General features: G+C 37.1%; 1 protein-coding gene across 3 annotated transcripts in view; it reads left to right on the top strand.

Moving 5' to 3' along the window:
• ABCC4 (ATP binding cassette subfamily C member 4 (PEL blood group)) overlaps nt 1-18763 on the top strand; it is a 141813-nt gene that overhangs the window by 59041 nt on the left and 64009 nt on the right. For all 3 annotated transcript variants that reach the window (XM_066571533.1, XM_066571532.1, XM_066571531.1), the window contains one exon: nt 18083-18162. In XM_066571533.1, coding sequence (XP_066427630.1) covers nt 18083-18162 — 80 coding nt within the window. The remainder of the gene's footprint in view (nt 1-18082; nt 18163-18763) is intronic.

Raw genomic sequence — 18763 nt, 5'->3', positions numbered from 1 at the left:
TGTTTGGAAACAAAAGGCAATTCTCGATCCAAAATTAAAATTTTAGTGTAGAAAAGAATGGCTGTTGTATGTGAATCTGCCTATTTTGGCAATCCAGACTAAAGCCTGAAGAATAGAAATAACAGCAGAAGCAGAGGTATTGAATCAAACTTGACTTCAGTGTATTGTTCGGTTTAAAAAATACAAACTTAAAGTTATTTACAAATAGTACAATACAGTACAAATAGTACAGTTTACAAATAGTACAATAATTGCTTGACAGGTCTTCCACCTTGTCTTCCCCAGATAATTTTTTTTTCCTTCATCAAAACCATTAGAGACTTTGTCTGGGGCTTTTTGTTACGTATTCAGGTGAACACATATGCAGAACCTCCTTCAGGTTTTGATTTTTGATGTCATTTTATGGAAGATAATGTTACGTTTGGAGAGGGCAACATTATTCCAAGCTATATATGTTGATAGCTACCAGCCTTAAGAGAGCTTTTCAAAGTGTTCTAAAATAGCATCAAGCATATGAAGAACGTTTGTTTGTTTGTTTGTTTTATTAGGTAGTGGACAATAGTCCTGTAATTAGAGTGGTAGTATGTAATGGACATTAATTACTGCTTGTGGCTATACCGACCTTGAGGCAGGTAGCTTGAAACTGGAAACTGCACGTTCATTTTTGTTTGGGGTTTGTTTTAATGTTCATTTAAATTTGGGTTCTTGTTGAACATTTTCCTAGGTGATTCTTATTTGCATACTTAGTTGCCATAGCTTTTGATTCTGGCTTGAGCAGAATATTTAGTTGTGGTGGTCCCAAAGGGAGGTTCTAGAGTGAAGAGGTTTCTGAAAAGTCTGGATAGGCTGGGGCTGCCTTAACTATGACTCACCTAATGCTGGGTAGGAAGTTGTATTCACAGAGCCAGCAGGCAAAGCAAGGTGCTGCATGGCAGAAAGGTGGCAGAGTCTTCATTCTCAGCTGTTTGATTCAGAGTAGAGTGCCTTCTGTACTCAGGAGGTGGTTTTGGTCTTAGGTTTGTCTTGCGCTGTTGTAAAAGACTTAAAAATGGCTTCTGACCTGTTTGTCTTCTAGTTGTAGGATCTCCTCATCCTTCCTCATTTACCAGTTAAAAAAGAGCATAAAGGTCACTAATATTTCTCAAATTTGAGCTTTTATCTTGTGCTGCTTGTGCAACATTTATGACATTTGAAAATTCAGAGGAAATTTAGAGTTCAGCTTTTCATAAGGTCATGGTTTCTCTGTCCACTGACATGGTTCTGGTCAGTTTTCATCCACTGTGTACTGAATTCACCCTCTGTTTTGTCCAGGAATGCTACTTTTCCTGCTCTCTTTCAAGCATAAGTCTTCAGTAGCTTGATTTAATATTGAGTCAGAGAGTGCAGAATAATCTGAAGGTGTTTGGAAATCTGAGAACGTGAAGATTTGGAACTTGGACATCCTTACTAGCAATTACAAGGAATAATAGATGGAAGAGAGATGATCTAACTCTTCCTCAGTTCTTTTTATCAGATGTGATGAGATTTCTGTGTGTGTGTGGTAAACCTCTTTTTTCTCAATGAAGTTGCTGTCTGTTTAATATGTAAATGATGCAATGCAGAATATTGCTAATTCGTGTGTAGGCAGGAAAAAACACTCTTTGTGGTAAACTTCCCTTCAGTGGGAATACATGCTTCTTTGTCCCTGTGTGTATTCATTTCTCAGAATAATTTCATGTTCATGAGTTCGAATGTTCACAACCCAAAATAAAGAGTTTAGTTTATATTTTAGGCAAACTTCCTACATCTGTTCTTAAGATGTCATAATTAACTTCTCATACAGGAATGCTGTCCCTGCCCCATCCTTTCTAGGACATGCCAGGAGGACAGTAAGTGATTGGATGCCAGGGGCATTTGCTCATTGTGGGGTTTTTCCCCACTCTCTCCTTTTCAATGTGAATATTTAAAGCTGTAAACTTTACATTATTTTGTTTCTCTCTTCTTCTAGAGCACTTATTTTATTTTTTTTTGGAATCTGTAATGCTTATTATTAGAGAAGAGATGTGTCTGTCTTAACTTAGAGAGTTAAGTCCCTGTGCTTAAGGATGGGTATCTAGGATTTGGAAAGTTCCACTTAGAAATTTACCCTATTTTTAACAATTTTTTAAAAGAACATATGTTTATGTAAAGGCCCATATGCTTTCCTTGAATTTGGTACAATACTTCTTTCCTTTCTCCCTTCATTCCTTAATTCCCAGATCCTAGAAGAACAGTTCTCCTCTCTCCTCTCTGAACAACCAGCCAAAAGTAAACAATTACTGTTAGCTTTCCAGAATATTTCTGGTATTCCCTGACTAAAAATGTTGAAATGGTTTAAGGAAGAGTTGGTCGTTCTTACCTTCAGTCAGCTAATACTCCCTTACCATTGGAGAAAAAAAACCAAGTTTGATGGTCCTTTGAGACAAAAGATATCTGCAGAACCTCTGCAAATTTAAAGCCTCAGATCTGTGAAATATAGATGGTTTTAGCTTTAGAAGGGTCATCTTTTTTTCTATTAAACTAACAATATAGAGAGAATTTTTTTTCATCAGTATTTTTGACAGAAAACTAGTTATTCTAGACTTATTCTAATATTAAGAAATCTTATCTAAGGAGTGCTTTCAAAATAAAGCCAAATTTGAGAGAAAAAAGTGCCTTGAGGTTTTTATAAAGCTGACAAGTTCTAATATTCCAAATACACAGTGACAATGATCTTCTTTTATAATTAAGCTACAAGTATGATTTAATACTGAATTCAAAGCCATTCACTGAATGCTGCTTATATTTAAACCCCCAAAAATCCCCAAGAGAAAAAATGGAAAAAACAATCCCAATATATTTTTTTTTAATTCAGATAAGAAAAAATAAACTCTGCTGCACCTCAGTTTAATAACCAGTGTTGCTCAGCTACTACCGAAGGCTTAAGGACAGTGTTTAGAAGTGATTGTTCAAAAATAAGTGTTTCTCTAAGATTATGAGGGCTTATACAGATGATTTTGTTCACCTGCTGAGTGTTCAAGAGTGGAAATGTCCAATCTGACGCTTTCCAGAAGTGTTTGTTTGCTTGAAAAAATAGAAACATTCCTGTGGAAAAATAGGATTTAATTAATTTTTGTCCCTTCTTAGCCATGTACTAAAGCAATATTATTATGTACTTTTAATAGAGATACAAATGTTTAGTGAAATGCAAAATCCCAGGTTTCTGAAATGATATGAGGTGGTTTTAGCTTAAAATGTAGTGCTTTGAGCACTGCTTAATTTGTTAATACCTTCCTGCTCTTCCTCTGTTGTTGTTGTGCTTCTTATGAGATGCAGGATGTTAAAATGCTTGTTGAGTACTTGTTAATAATTTTTAAAAGGGCATAGAAGTGTTTTGAATAGAAATTTTACTTATTGTTCAATTAAATGGGCAGAAGGAGAACAAGTTAGTACAACTGAAAGACAGTATATTTATATTAGATATTATGAAAGAATTCTTTGCTGTGAGAGTAGTGAGGCACTGGCGCAGGTTGTCTGGACAAGCCTGTCCATGCCTTATCCTTGGAAGTGTTCAAGCCACATTGGATGGGGCTCTGAGCAGCCTGGTCTTGTGGAAGGTGTCACTGCCCACTGAAGGGGGGTTTGAAATAGGTGGTCTTTAAGGTCCCTTCCAACTCAGGCCCCATTCTGTGTTTCTTTGATTTTATGGGTCTTGGAAAAACAGAAGGTTACATTCATTCTTTGACTCCCTGAGAAGGAGGTGCAAAAATACTCTTCCAGCTAGTGACCTGCAGCACTTTGGTAGCTTTGGGTTATATCTGAATTACTACAAAGTAAAGGTGATGGATAAAAACTTTCAGCATGGAAGAAGAGGGCTTTAAAGACCTTTCATACCTCTCAGATTTGGTGCAAAGCAGAGATTTATACTTTAACTTTCATCTTTAAAGGGGCTGTGGTTCTTCGTAGTGGAACTTGAGCAGCAGGATGGATGGAGAATACTGTTGGTGTAAGAGGAAGTGGGAACCCTAACCCTAACATTTGCTCCTTAGACCAGTTTTTCCTCTTGCTGTATGCCTTTCTGCTGTGATACCAAAGCAATTCAGAGAGGAACCAGAGCAACAAAGGCAGTTACTTTAATTAGTGAATTTTATCCTCAAAGGCTTTTCGATCTAATTTGGTCTTCTGATTTTCTGTTGATTCTTCCAAATGCTTCAGACTTAGTCAGACAAAAGCCTTTTTCTTCACAATTGTCAAATTTCATTGAATCTCGAGTCTTGGTGATAGAGCTTAATTGTCAGCAAAATAAGTCTTGGTTTCTCTAAATTGTTTGATCCTCAATTGGTTTAGAAGTGACAATATACTTTCATTTACAGGGTTTAGATACTGTTTTCATGTGGCATGTGGAGCAAAGTTGGACCAACGAAAAACATTATTTCAGTTGTTTTCTGTCAGGGAGGCTTAGACAAAGAGCTTAGTCTCAGATCCTTTAAAGTTCAAGCATCTGCCACTAGGGGCAAAAATTATTTTCCTGTAGGCATTCATCTTTTATTGTAGATTTACTGTGCTGCTTCACTTGGTTGATAATCTAATTTAAACCTCAGAGATGATTCATACCTCCTCAAGGGGGATTCACAGCTAGTTTAAATTGTGTGATGTCAAAACTTTTCAGTTCTTCTAGGATCTCTTTTTTCAGCATAATGGTCCTTTGGGTGTTTGAATGCACTGAGGAGTAAAGAATGTAACCCATGCAAATGGTAACACTGGAGAGATACTGTTTCACAACATACCTTGGATTATTTTTCAAATTTATTTGTATTTCTAGTTCAGGTAACTTGTGATGTCTTGACTTAATTTAGGTCCTAATCATGCCAAGTGGTCTATTGTGGACAAACTTCTGAGGGTGTGGGTGTGGTACCTGTTGAAGAAAGGAACTTTCTGGAAGGCAGAATAGATCATGTGCTGTGCTAAAGACTTTTGTTTCATAAGCCCAGCATTTTAGCATTTTGTATACCTGTAATATGACAGTTTTCCAGAAAAACACCAGATTATAAAAGGTTACAAAACCTTGATGTCAAGAGGCATTTTCAATTTCCATTGTCAGAAAACCAGAAGAAACAAAGAAACAAACCCCCAATTGTCCAGAAGGTCCTAAGATGTTTTAGATTCATCCAAAGACTTAAACTTGTTCATGACCCCTTCCTGAGGGCATGACCACTGTATAGTTGACCCTAAAAAGTTCAGGAATTGAATGTTCATATTAGTTTCATATTGTATTCATATGTGAACTGTTATTTGAGGAGTTCTTCTCTAGAGTCAGGCAAGGACAAAACAGACATTCAGAAAATTAAGGGGTGTTGTATATACCGTTCATGTATATACATGTGATGAAAGGTTTATTGAATGCTTTTCATATGCCTTCTAAAGTTAAGCTACATTTTGAAAACTATCAGAGCCAACATTAGTTCTCCAAATAGTCTAATTAAATAAACTACCATGCTAAGTTGTTACTAATAATACTCTGTAATTTTAATACAGGTGGTTGGTTTATTAACACAATTTGGCTTTTGTGGTTTTTTTGCTTGAAGGTATAGTTTTGTTTCCTATGTTTTAATGATGTATCCACAAATTGATCCCGAATCAAGTTCTGTGCTCATGCTGTTTTGCAAAGAAGGAAACAAAAACACAAGATATTTTTCTGTCATTTGCTTTCATTATTATATGTGTATTTTTCCATTTTATTCATGCCTTATCTGAAATTTGATGTCTTTTTCAATGCAGAATAATGGCAAAGCTGTTGTTTTGAAAGAACCTTTCCCAAAATGTCTGGGGTCAGATTATGATCGGTTATTATTTGCAAAAATTTTAATGCATATTACAAAATAGAACTTGTGCTTCAGGTCCATGAGAGGATTTAATAGTGGTTTATGTATTATGTACCTATACTTGAGTGATAGATATTTTTGTCATAGTCTTTACATGGCTCCTCTAGTTGTCCTGTTTGTTAAAATCCTGGAACTTGTTTCATCTTAATGTGTCTAATGTATTTTCAGCAGAAAAGCTGCTGGTTTAAAAGAATGACAAAAACCAAACTGTGGTGAAAATGGATGTCAGGAAAACAAAATCAATGTGTAAGTAAGAGAACTGTTAAAACCCAATTACAGACATATTTTGAAGAAAGAAAGAAAACTCTTACTGATAATTCCTTTACCTGAAATCTTAATTGGCCTTGTGAAGTCGTAAGACCCTGTGTGAATGAAATTAAGCAAACTAATCAGAGTATACTCTAAAGACTAATGAGACTCAACCATCTGTTTCCCCTGCAGTTCTCTAGTTAGCAGAGTGAAATATGCTCCTTTAAGAGCAGTTTAAAGCAAGAACTGAAATCCTCTGAATTGTTTTCTAAAGACATCTCTTTCAATAGATATAAGTCTTCCCTCGTCTGTCAGAGTATAAGCTTGCGAATACTCTGTATGTGTGCAGTGCCTATGGTTGTGCAGTGTGTCCTGGATGCACTTTGCCATCTTCCTTCAGGTGACACTGGCTTTTTGACTTCCACAGTTCTAGTTTGGGAACTACTTCAGAACCTGATTTCTCCCTTGCTGTATTTCCCCTCTTTTTCAGTGTAAAACACCCTTTCTGTTGGCTTTATGGCTTATGGATTATTCCTGTATCTGACTGTTTTTGTCACTCTGCATTTCCAAAACATCAGTTCAGGCACTTTTCTGGTTTTAAGTGTTGCAATCACCTTGTGTTCACCTTTTGTTCTCAGTTGCTGTGTCCCCAACTCTTCCACACTTTCTAGCCTGTGTCTTGCTGTGTTGGGCTTTGTGCCTTGGTTGTGTGTGGGGTGACATTTGTACCTAGAGCTTGTGCCATGCCATGGTGAAGGAGAATGGAAGAACCAATGCTGAAGGAAGAGAGAGAAGAGGAAATAGGGAGTGGGTATTCAGTGTATGAAGCTGAGGGTGAAGCAGAAGACACATGCAAACAGGGCAAAAATTCAAGTCAGTGTGTAGACAAAACTCTCTCAATATCCAAACACCCCAGGTTTGGTGAGGTCTGTGACTGGGACTGCCAGCTTGTCTCTTGACAATTCTGTCTTGCAGCTGCTCCCCAGGGCCAGATGGAGGGAGATCTTTTCTTAATCTTACAGCCCCAATATATTGTGAAGGAGTCTAACAGGAATTGTTAAGAGGAGTATGACTTGGTTTGCACATTAGCCTTCCCCCCATGCATTTACTATTTCTGCACCTGGTAAATGGAGCTGTTGGCACATTCCAGTGTTTTTAATTCCCTCCCTCATAATTCTGCTTGTTTCTCTTTCATGCTTACATCTTTGTAACTTCCTGCTCACTGTGCACTAAAGTTCATCTACAAGCTGGCACATTTTCATCTTAAAATCATCTCTTAAGATGCACCAGTGGCGTTGTAACCACAGTACACTGACAGCAGTTAAACATATGGGTGGGGAAAACTCATTAATTCCATGACCCCTTTGTGTTCCTGTACTTTAAAACACAATCTTGTCCTGCAACTTTCTGTTCCAGCTCACTGCTCCATCTTCCCCTAGCTCCTTCTTCCTTCTGCAGTCAATTTTGCTGGTTTCTCTTAACTGGCACAAAAAACTCTTCAGGGCAGGACACGCTGCTGGCTACGTGGTGGTCCAGCCTGCATCCCAGTGAGGCTCTGCCTCCTGCCTCAGGTCCATTAATCCTCTTCTGGCTGTTTCTGACATGCAGACAACAAATGGCAAAGATCTCAGGAGTCCCTTGTTGTGAGCAGCACTCCTCTGTTTTAGCCTGTTTATTTACTTAGGAATTCGTACTGCTGGACAGCTGTAAATCAGAGCTTCACAGTGTCTCTGATCTTAACAAAACCAAAAGGGTTTGTAAATTGTATTCACTTCTGCTTGAATGATGGTTCAGTCAAGTAATTTTTTTCCTCCTTGATGTGTGTGAATTTTTTTCTGTGTTCATAGAGAAGTGAAAAAACGTTGCTGTTAACATATTTATCATTCTGAATTTCTTAGAGTTAAGAAATTTTAAGTTTCTTATTTAAAAGCCATGAAAATAGGAAATTATAGGATTTTTTCTTTAAGCAACACATATGTAATGTGTAATAAGTATGTAATATTTAAGGTATATTTATACATAAACATTAAAGGTTCTTTGGTTTTGATATATGCACAACTAATGTTTTAGTGTGGTCAGCAGCTATTTCCCATTTGTAGCTGCTTATTTCTAGTATATTTTTCTTTTTTGTCTCTGAGATGAAGCTTTCTAATAGTTGCCCAGTAGAGGAGTACAGTAGAGTCAAAGGCAGTGCAGTATAGCTTTTCAAAATGCTTATCATTTAACAATATAATTATTAAAATGTCTTTCTTTTAATGTAATGAATAAGATATACCGTAGAGCAGAGGTCATATTTGGGTTTTTTCTCATTTTTTCCCTCATTCTCATTGATTTCATTTAAGTTAATAATAGTTTAGTCTGTAAAGAAATTTACTTTATAGTGATATTTTTTTCCCCAGAAGCCAATGGCCCAAGGAAATGCATTGTCAGACTATATGTATATTCTCTTGGACATCACTTCTGGAATAAACCTCTTGGGTTGTGATTGCCTTCAGTTTTTCTGAGACAAAAGATTTTTGTTTGTTTCTCAGGCAAGATTTACAAGTGGCATTTGGTGCCAGCCACAAAACAGAAGAGTAGGTGAAGTCTCAAATTGAAGCAAAATATTTATTTTCATGGGGCATGAGGGGGTGGGGTGCGTCTTCTTTAACACAGAGCAAATATTACAAGGGAATGCTTTGATTATTTGCACAGCAGACTAAGTGAGCTTTCTGACAGATATACCAGAATATCTCTTGAGTTCTGTAGTAATGACCTTCCATGTGAGGCAGGAAAAAATCCACTGAAAATTTTCTAGTGTCACCCATTGAGCATTCTGGATAGCCAAAGCCATGTGTTTTTTTAATATTTGGTTTGTTTTTTTTTTATTCCCAGTGGCTTTTTTTTAATAGTAGGAATAGTTATAAAGGAAAATGTGTTTCAGGAATCATTATGTGGGTATATAATGAATGACCTTTAGAGAGAATCCCTCCAAACATTCACATATTCCAGAAGAAGAGAGAAAGAAAAATGAACTGAAGCTAAAGAAAAATGAATGATCAAGCTGAAGGAACATGCCAAGCAAAAGAGAACAGTTTACAGTCAGATGGAGATATGAAATGCCTCTGCTGTTTGGCCTGTCCAGAGGCTTTATCCTCAGAATGGGTGGGCTAGGTAGAGGCCAGAAGTCTTGGCTGTCCCAAGACAGCCTCTGCAGAATTCAGTCCCTATAGACTACTAAACAGAAGAAACAGTCCTATGGAATTTTCTTTTGTGGTTCCAGAAAAAGGAAGAAGATGAATGGGCATCTGAATATATAAGATTGGTAAAAAATGGCATATTATTTGTTTTTGGAATGATAACCATATAGCAGTGATAACCATATAGCAGTTTCAACTAAAATTTCAGGTTCCAAATGCTTTATATCTAGTAATGTCTTATTTCTCCATTCTTATTTTAGACTGGATTGATGATTGAGCCCCTCTAGCTTTAATACCAATTAAAAAAAGAGAGGGGGAAGGGAAAAACATTGGAACACTGGAAATTAAGATTCTTATTATGCAAATTATCTTTAGGAGATAAAATGGGAAAAGCAACAAATATGAGCAGATTTGCAAGAGCTGTGTGAGATCCACCTCCATATTTTCTGAAATGCATTATTTAAAGCCTATTCTGAATCATGTCTTAATAGTATAAATAACATAGGAAAACTCCTTTTTTTGTTGGAAAAATATTACCAGGAAGGTGACATATATTTCCATTTTTATTTTATTTGTTGCATTGATGTATGTATATTTATATATATAGCTCCAAAATATAAAAATAGCTCTAATAGCACAAGGTCCTTTGGGTGTTTGAATGTACTGAGGAGGAAAGGAAAGAATGTAACCTCCTCTCATGTAAGTATTCCAGTAACAAAATACTCTTCAGATACTTCAGTCCATCCTGTTTGTAGTATTCTGTTTAAATTTTCTAAGTCCCTTTTCCAGCAAAACAGCACTGGGGACATATTTTCAGGCCAAATTGGATTTGTAGGCTACACAAGTGCTTTTTTATAAGTGGGTGCATTTGTGGTTAAATATTTTAGCCAAGAATCAAATTCATAATTGTGCCAGTAGAAAGTCATTATAAGACTACATTTTGTAGGTAATGTTTTGTGTTTCTGTTACACAGATTGCTTTGCATCTGTGTAACAGAAGCACAAAACATTACCTACAAAAGTGAGAAGTTGAAGTAGGTAACTTAATATATGAAAAAGAAGATGGAGAAAAATCAATGGAGAACTTACTCAGTAGTATATAACTTGACATCTTTTTAAATGCCAATTAATAAGTTGCAAATAGTTCCCTTTTTTTGGATTGTTTGGTTGGTTGGTTTTCTTATGGTTTGTTTTTTGTTCAGTTGGACTGTGGCCCTTAAAAATGGGACTTTAAAGTCATGGTGCTTATGTTAAAGCATACAGCAGAAATTAACTTCTGCTGCATTTTGGCAGTTCATTAGATTCGGTGGTGTCATTTTAGGTTGTGAGGTTTTTTGTTTCAGTATGTTTAAATGTTGAAATTTTTTCATTAAACTGAGGATAACTTAAAATAGCTTCAGTGGATGAGTTTAATATGAAACAGAGAGGATATCGAGAGCTTAACTTCTAGAATGGTTAGAACTTTGTTCTGGCAATCTACATCACAGGATTACATATTAGAAGTTTGGTATTACTCCAGGGACTGGGGGGGTTGCAGGTGTCTGCTTCCATTGTCATTCTAATTATGAAGCAGAGATGTAGTTTTGTACTCAGATTCTAGCATAAGACTTTTATATATTGCCAGAAGTGTGTACTTTTAGATGATTTTGAACCTTCCTTTCACAATCAATTACAGAGTATGATTACAGAGATCAATAATTAGAAAATTGCTGATGAATAACAATTTTCTCTAGCTCTAGCACACTTTTTTAAATGGGATCACTTTGTTAGCAAGTATAATACAGCACCAAAGTTAAATTCTCTTTTATAAATGCTGTTACATCTGGAATTGTAACCAACTTAGTTAATGGGTAATGAGATACAATCAGAAAGGCATTTAGGATGCAGAAGGTATTTTGAGATTTGCCAAGAAAGCAATTTCAGAACGAAGGAAAGTTACACTTCCTCCACACAGTCAAGGTTTTTCCTTTGTGTGCTTCTGTTTTTAGTGGAGACTTTAGATGTAATTTCTGCATTGTATCTTATGTGAGGAGGCTTTGGCTGGTGATAACAGATATTAATACACATGCTCTTCTGAATACACCCAGGAAAAAGGACAAATCAACTGCACCACATAAATTACCAAAGAGAGAAAAAAATTGCATAGAGCCTTGACCTATTTTGGTTTGCCGCAGCAGGGTAATTCCAATCAGTGGTATGTATGGACTAGGAAGCTCCAGAAACAACTGTACAGTTAGGATCAGTGTATTCATACCAGGTAATGTAGATGTCTCCATCAGCAGTAAAAATAAAAATTCATTTCCAAAGAAGCCTGTTTTCCATTCTTATCTTTATCATAGTTATTCTTCTTCCTTTAAATCCTACACTTAAAAATAAGATCAAACACAGTGTTTGCGTTTTCTTCTCATTTCCTAACTGTTTTCTTGTTTGACAGCATTTGTGTAAAAAGTCCTTTTCAAGTAGTAAATTAATTTGGATAGAAGGCTTCCCACCTGAATTCATTACATGCTGGCAGTTTAGATAAATGGATATTATGGTCTCAGCATATTTTGGCCCAGCACCACTGTGCCTATTTGCAAATGTCTAAGAAAGTGATAATATTCCTATCAGTTTCAGACTGCTAAAGAAAAAAAAATGGGGTAGAATTTCTTATTTATATTTATAGGATGCCTGTGGGGAAGACAGCAATGCTGTATATGGCAGTTTGTGTGGACATGTGGTGCTAAACATATATTAAAAAAAGATAACAGACCTTTTGACGTTTCTTTGTAGAAATATGGAAGAAAAGCCAGGGTAGATCAGTAATTGACAGTTATGCAGGAGATGCATTTCCAGATTTCTTTCTGAAGAAATATTTCACAAACTTACAATTCCTTTCAAAGTCGGTAATCCATCTTTAATTATTTTGTTGATTTCATAGTTGTATTTTACAAGGTTGATGTAATGTCTGCTTCCTGCCAACATTTGATACGGACAATCCACTTTGTCATTGCTTTGATGAAACGGCAGGCTGCTTGTAGTTGCAGTACTTTTTTTTTCAGGGTGTGTGTGTGTTTGTGTGTGTGAACTGAGCATGGGTAAAGGCTTATCAGTTGCTGAATGCCACAGCTTAACAGCAAGATCTGTGGGGAGCTGCCAGTTTGTACCACAGACAGAATGGGAAGCGTGTTCAGTGCAGTTCAGTGGATGGGTGTTCACATGTACCCAGTTCTGTACAGCTGTTTCTTATATTTGTACTTTTTGAGTGTGCCTTTATTGCCACACATACACTTGAGAGCATTATTTTGCTACCAGGTGTCCGTTTAAAAGGGCTTTGGTGTTCCAAGCTGTAATTGGGATTGCTGGAGTGCACGATTCCTTTCTTTGGGGTCAGGAAGCCCACACTGTGCCATGGCTGTTGCAGTGGTGGCACCCAGCCACCCTGGTGTCAGGGGTGTGGGGGACACAAGGGGCTTCTGCTCACTCAGCAAAGTCAGTGGCTGCACAGAATATGCATTGGGTTCGTCTGACATGGATCCATCCAAAGGTTATCTCCTTTGCAAGCATCTCCTTGGTGTGACATACCTTCAAGCAAGTGTGCAATCCTAGCTGGGGTTGTTTGGGTTTAGTTACACATAAATGAACTAAGTAGCTTCTTGAATCTATTCTTAGCACTACAGGTTGGCTTTAGACAGGTTCCTGTGAGTTTACAGCAAGGAGAGGAAGAGAATATAACTTTTTCTCCATGGAAGCTGGGTAGTGAGGGTGTTCTGGCTTCAGAGTAGCTTAAGAGATTTTGAATATTTTTTCCCCCCTGGTGAATGGATAGGGATATTTAGGCCAATTGCAATGGAGGAGTTGAGGTTACTATGCAAAGCAGTATTTATTAATAACATTTACATATTGAAATAAAAAGTGTGATGCAATTAAAATTGCCTGCACTGAGGATTAGCCTGATCTCTGAGGGGAGAAACATTCCAAGACTGCGCACCCGTGCACACACACACACACACACACAAGTGGCAAAATCTTTCTGTGTGTAGAGGGCCCTTTTCTTAAACCCTTCTTCTTTTCCAAAGAGGCGAGTCAGTGAAGTAGAGAAGTAGTGACAAAGTATTTCTGCAATGTGTGATGAAGCAAGTGGGTATAAAGGTTTTGTAAACTCATTGCAAGGTATAGAAAATCAATGTGCCTACTCTATTGTATTACACAGAGGTATTTCAGTGAATGCCCTGGCCAACAAAGTACACTAGAAGTGCCAAATACATTTAGAAATAATGTACTCTTGCTCTTAGGGTCGTTGGAATTCAGGTTGCACAACATTGAATACTGTAGATGGCATTTGGCTATTCCAGTGGAGGATCCTAGTTTCTTGTTTAAAAAAAAAATCCTTTTCTGGTGTTTACATCTTGAGTGTTGATTCAGTTTGGATTATATTTCTTTCATGATAAAGTATGTATAAACATTTTTAAAAGGTGTGGCACAGTCAAGTATTTTCATTATTTGTGTGATAGGTTTGAACATCTATTCCAAAGTATCAGTAGGCACCTGCAGAAGCAAAAGTGGGTTTGTAGCACCTGAACACATTCCGATTCGTGCAATTAAAGCAGTTTACAGAGCAAGGAAGAAAAGAATATCACATACTGAGGTTTGATGTCCTTTTCACAGAGTACAAAAGAGTTTTGATTCTTTCACTTCAAGTTTAGCCTAACTATTGTGTACGGGAGGAGGTTTAATGAATCATTGTTTAACTTTGATACTGCCAAGTATTTGACCATTAAATAGTCTGAAATGTGTACATAGCACTTTGGTGACAGACCCTTATTTAACAGTGATTAATTGGCATTGAATAGTTATTTAATTACTTTGGAAGAAATCTAACAACAGTGTGTGTTCTGATTAAGTTATTTGATGTAAAAACAAACATAAGACTGCTGAAGAGAGCACGTCCCGTTTTGCAGCTTGCTACTCACACTACACACTGCATGGAAGCCTGAGTGATTGAAGTAGCAGATACTATTCACCAGTTTGGATGCTGTTGTAACATTGGCATACTTAAGCCTTGATTTCTTTAAAGACTTTTTTTCTTTGTGGTTTGGTGAAATTTGACTTAGAAGTTTTAGATGTAGTATTTTCTTTTTGCTTTTGTAGTCCCTCACTGGGATAAGTAAAGGATGTAGGTATTAAAGGAGCTTAAATTTTTTGTGAATTGAATATACTAGACTGATCTAAGAATTGTTTCTTGGCATGTATATCTCAGAGATGCTTACTTAAGGAGTTTGGGGTTTTTGGAAATATGAACTATGGTGTCAAGTTTATGTTGATAGTCTGTAAGTTTAGGAGAGAAGAATTTAGAAGTTTTGGAGAGAAAACATAATTTCTGGGGTGTGGGGGCAGGTAAGTTGTGCAGCTTCTGCCCTTCTTGAATAGCAGGTGCAACAGTTTCCATAGTCTGAAGAAGCATTCTCAAAAGTTAAGTTTGCACATTCTGGAAGAATCTGTAGTCATAACTGTAAGCATTTTGAGTCCTGACTCCAAATAGGTACTTTAACTTTTAAATCTGGAATGTTTTCTCTAGCATGCTTAATTATGCATAAGCAAGTCACTGATTTACTGTGCTTCCAGTAAGTGGGAATAGTTGTTTCTTCATTCCTTGTGAAATAGACCTCTTGTACTAGTAGATGTCCTTATAAATGAAGCAATTGCTTTGAATGCAATACTGTAATGGCTGTGGGGCATCTTGTGGATAATTCCAAAGCATAACACTTCTGCTTGAAGGTGCATTGCTGTCCCTGCCACATGGTGAAGGAACTTGCTCTAGTGAGTTACTGTACCTTCCTTCTGTGTAGGACATGCTGTATAAAATGCAAGTTCAGTTACATCCGTGTGAACAGGATCTGAAGTGCATCTCCAGACTTGTATTTTCTCTTCTTCTGTCTCTGAGGTAGTAGAATTGAAAAACAGCAGTGACAAAAATAAAGCTAAGGCTTGTGGGTTTGTCACTTGCCTTTAGCTGTAGAAAAGCATTAATGGTCACCAGATAAACAGTACAGGAGGGAGATACTGACCTCTTAGCAATAAGCAAAATATTTTCCTGGTCCTTAATGACTTCATGTGTCATTTTCCAGAATTTCTATAGGCAGACACTAAATAGACTAATTTTTCAGTAATTAGAGAATTCAAAAACAGTGAAGCTCTGCTGTCAGAGATTCATTTTAATGTTTATTTGAGAAGCAACTGATTCATGTTGCCACTGTTTAATTGTTGTATTAGGTGGACTGTGAAAGGTTCCAGTTTTCAAGGTTTGTCTTTTTCATATACCATTTCTTTTGCTCACTCAAATTTTAGTCAGTGTCATTTTACAGAATTGCTGTATTTACATTTTAAAGAGGATTAGGCAGATTAAAAGATGTTTTCATGTTTTATTGATAACATCAGATTAATTTCCACTTTCCTAGTGGCAGCTCACAGAACTGTCAAAACAGAGGCTGTAGAAACATTGTTATACTTAACAATTCCATAAGGCAGATGCAAAAAAATGCAGTTTTAGCAGCGTGATTACCTCTGGGAACTGGAGTGGTTGGTGGTAACATGGAAGGGACAGTGAAACCAGGGATTGCTGGGGACAGCCTGGCTGAACTGAGTTTTCTGTCATGACCACGTTGCTCAGAGAACTTCACAGGAAGAGGAGGAGAGCCACAGTCACTCTAAATGTGCAGGCATTGCTCCATGGCTGGAGGTGCCAGCAAGGGGCTGACCTTGCTGTGACCATGGAGAGGAGCCAGCCTGAGTGACCCTGCTGCCTCCTGGCAGTGACACCTGGGGTGGCCTTTGTGCAATAGCTTCTTATATAAGTCTGAAACCACTACAAGTAAAACTTACTTGGGGTTTAAAGGCAAAAAGGTGATTCTTAGGCTGAATTAAGGTGGGGTTTGCTCACTATGGGAATAATCCTTTGCCCTTGTGTGCAGCTCCTCATTGGTGGGTCTCACAGCTTTTCATGGAGGGGCTTAGCACTGTCACCTCTCCTTGCTGTGCTCCTTGCTCTGTAAAATAAAGTGAAGTCACTCAGAAGACAAGTGACAAAGCTGTGAACAGATTTCTAATACCCTGAGCCCAATCTGTTATTCCACCTAGTTTTCCTTATCTGCCCTTCATGGACATGCAGCTAAGGAAGCCTCTATCAACAGGAAGCATTTAACCTCTTCAAATGATTTTCTTTTGCCAGTGAAGACTTGGTTCATTTGAAAATAACCTAGAATGTGATATTTAAGGATATTAAGAAGCCTTAGTGACAGTGTGCATGCAGCATGTGCTTGATCACTCTTCCATGACCAGTCTCCATGAAAGAAAATCATGGCAAAAAGAAAGTTGTTTTTTTTTTTAGTTGCCTTGGATTTTCTTCTGATGTATCTACCCTGATACAAATAAAAGGGAACATCCCCACATGCTATTCCTAGTAGAAAAAGATGAAAGAGATTTTTCTGAGTCTTGTGCTGCTGTACACCCTTCCTCTCTGTGTGCAAAGCCTAAAAACAGGATGAATTCAGCTGTTGGCTGCCTGAAGTAACTGCCTTGGGTAGAGAAGTACTGCAGAACAAGCTCTTTGCCACCAGTGTCTCTTCAGAGTCATGTCCCAGACCTGAGGAGAGGATGTTTTCTGTATTGTTTGGTGTGGAACAGAAATTCCCTTAAAAAAGAAATGAATGAAAAAGAGCTGTGAGCAGAGAACTACCATGATGGTTGCTACAGAAGTTCCTTCAGTATCTCTTATCTTTAAATTACGTCGCCAGGGCACTGTGTGGAAACTTTAAACTTGCTTTCAGTTTAATGAGCTCCTTTGAAAGGAGAAAAAAAAAGTCTTTTGTTGCCAGTGCAGTGAATATGTTTGTACCAGTTAAAAATATAATTGAATCAAGATATATGCAGATAACAAAGCAATGTGAATGCATGTATGGGCATCACACACCTTAGAAATAGCCAGATTCCCACCCCTGGTTTCGTTTCTTTCCTGGTGAGTAGAGATACTGATTAATAGAGAAAGATACTAATCCACTTATGGGTGGCAGCTCTGTGACTTTAATTATGAAAGAAGTCTTGATATAACTGACTTTTTTCAGTCAAGTAGAACTTGGGAAAATAGAGAAATGTAAATGCTTCACTGACAGCAGATTAAAAATCGTTTTATTAGCTTTAATAAAGATCAGTATTGTCAAGGTTTTCAATAAGTATAAATGTAAGGCTGCATGAGTGCAAATCTATCTCAGATTTTATTTTAGAAACGCCTGCAATTTGAATCCATGTATAATGCTGAGGGGTGAGAACAGAAATGCTAAAAAAGATCAGTTAGATCAGCTATGATCTATCTGAGACATGCATGCACTAGTGAGTTTCAGTCAAGGATAGAAGCAGATTCCAGCTGTTGCTTGATGAAACTTGCATTAAGTTGTCTGACCTGTAAACCTTTACCTGTCTGTGTTAAGCATATAAAGCATGTGTGTTTCACCTGTTAAATTCTGTTGAAATATTATCTTCAAAGCCCATTTAATTTTTTTTTCTATCTGTTTAAGTGAAGATTTTATATTTGGGTAGAAGGCATTTGTAAAAAAATTCTTCTTCTTCAAAATATATTGCAGTGGTTTTTGAAGACTCCCTTCATGGGGGTTTCCAAAATTGTCTTTTTATTTTTGAAGTCCAGCTGTTTCCTTTTAATTGTTTTTGAAGTGGTAAAACATGGATCTTTTCAGGAATTATATTTACTTCCCTTTTGTTTTTCTTCTCAACCCTGTTTCTATAGGAAGAATCTTAAATCGTTTCTCCAAAGATATTGGCCACTTGGATGACTTGCTTCCATTGACCTTCTTGGACTTTGTGCAGGTAATTCAGTTGCTGCTGTCAGAGACTTCTGCACTGCATTCTGCATTTAGATTCCTGTATGCTTTGCTGAAGATCAGCTATTTGTCACAGATGTAGCTGAGTCGAAGAAAAGTACTTGTTTGTGAAAGAAAGGTGCGGTTGAAATTTAACGTGTCAGTAAAAAGCTAACATGAGTAATAACTGCTAGGTAGGAGTGGCTATACACAGCTTGCTATTATGTCAAGATTTCAGCTCATAGCAGCTACATGCTTGGTAAATTGCTCCTGATTTGCCTCCAAGCAATCTGGCAAGCTTATTGCTGTTATAAGAAATATGTCCATAGTAAAGAAACAATCAGCTCACATGAAAAGATAGCACAGATTAACCTAATTACATGTCTACTTCCACAAAGAATCAAATGCTTACCACACCATTTCGGATTAAAATAGGTGTGGCTATTTACAAAGAAAAGATTAGTAGTAATAGGGTGAATATAATAGCCTTAATAGGAACAAGTGAAATAAGTTGCTGCAGAAAAGAAAGATGGACAAAGCACTGAGATTTTGATAATGATGAAATGATAAAGGATTATACATGACATCAAGGTAATTTTTTTGTGTTG

This window comes from Molothrus aeneus, chromosome 2 (genome assembly GCF_037042795.1).
Source record: "Molothrus aeneus isolate 106 chromosome 2, BPBGC_Maene_1.0, whole genome shotgun sequence".
In the NCBI taxonomy this organism is placed as follows: Eukaryota; Metazoa; Chordata; class Aves; order Passeriformes; family Icteridae; genus Molothrus; species Molothrus aeneus.
The sequence above is the reverse complement of the archived record's forward strand: the minus strand, read 5'-3'. Positions and strand labels throughout refer to the sequence as shown.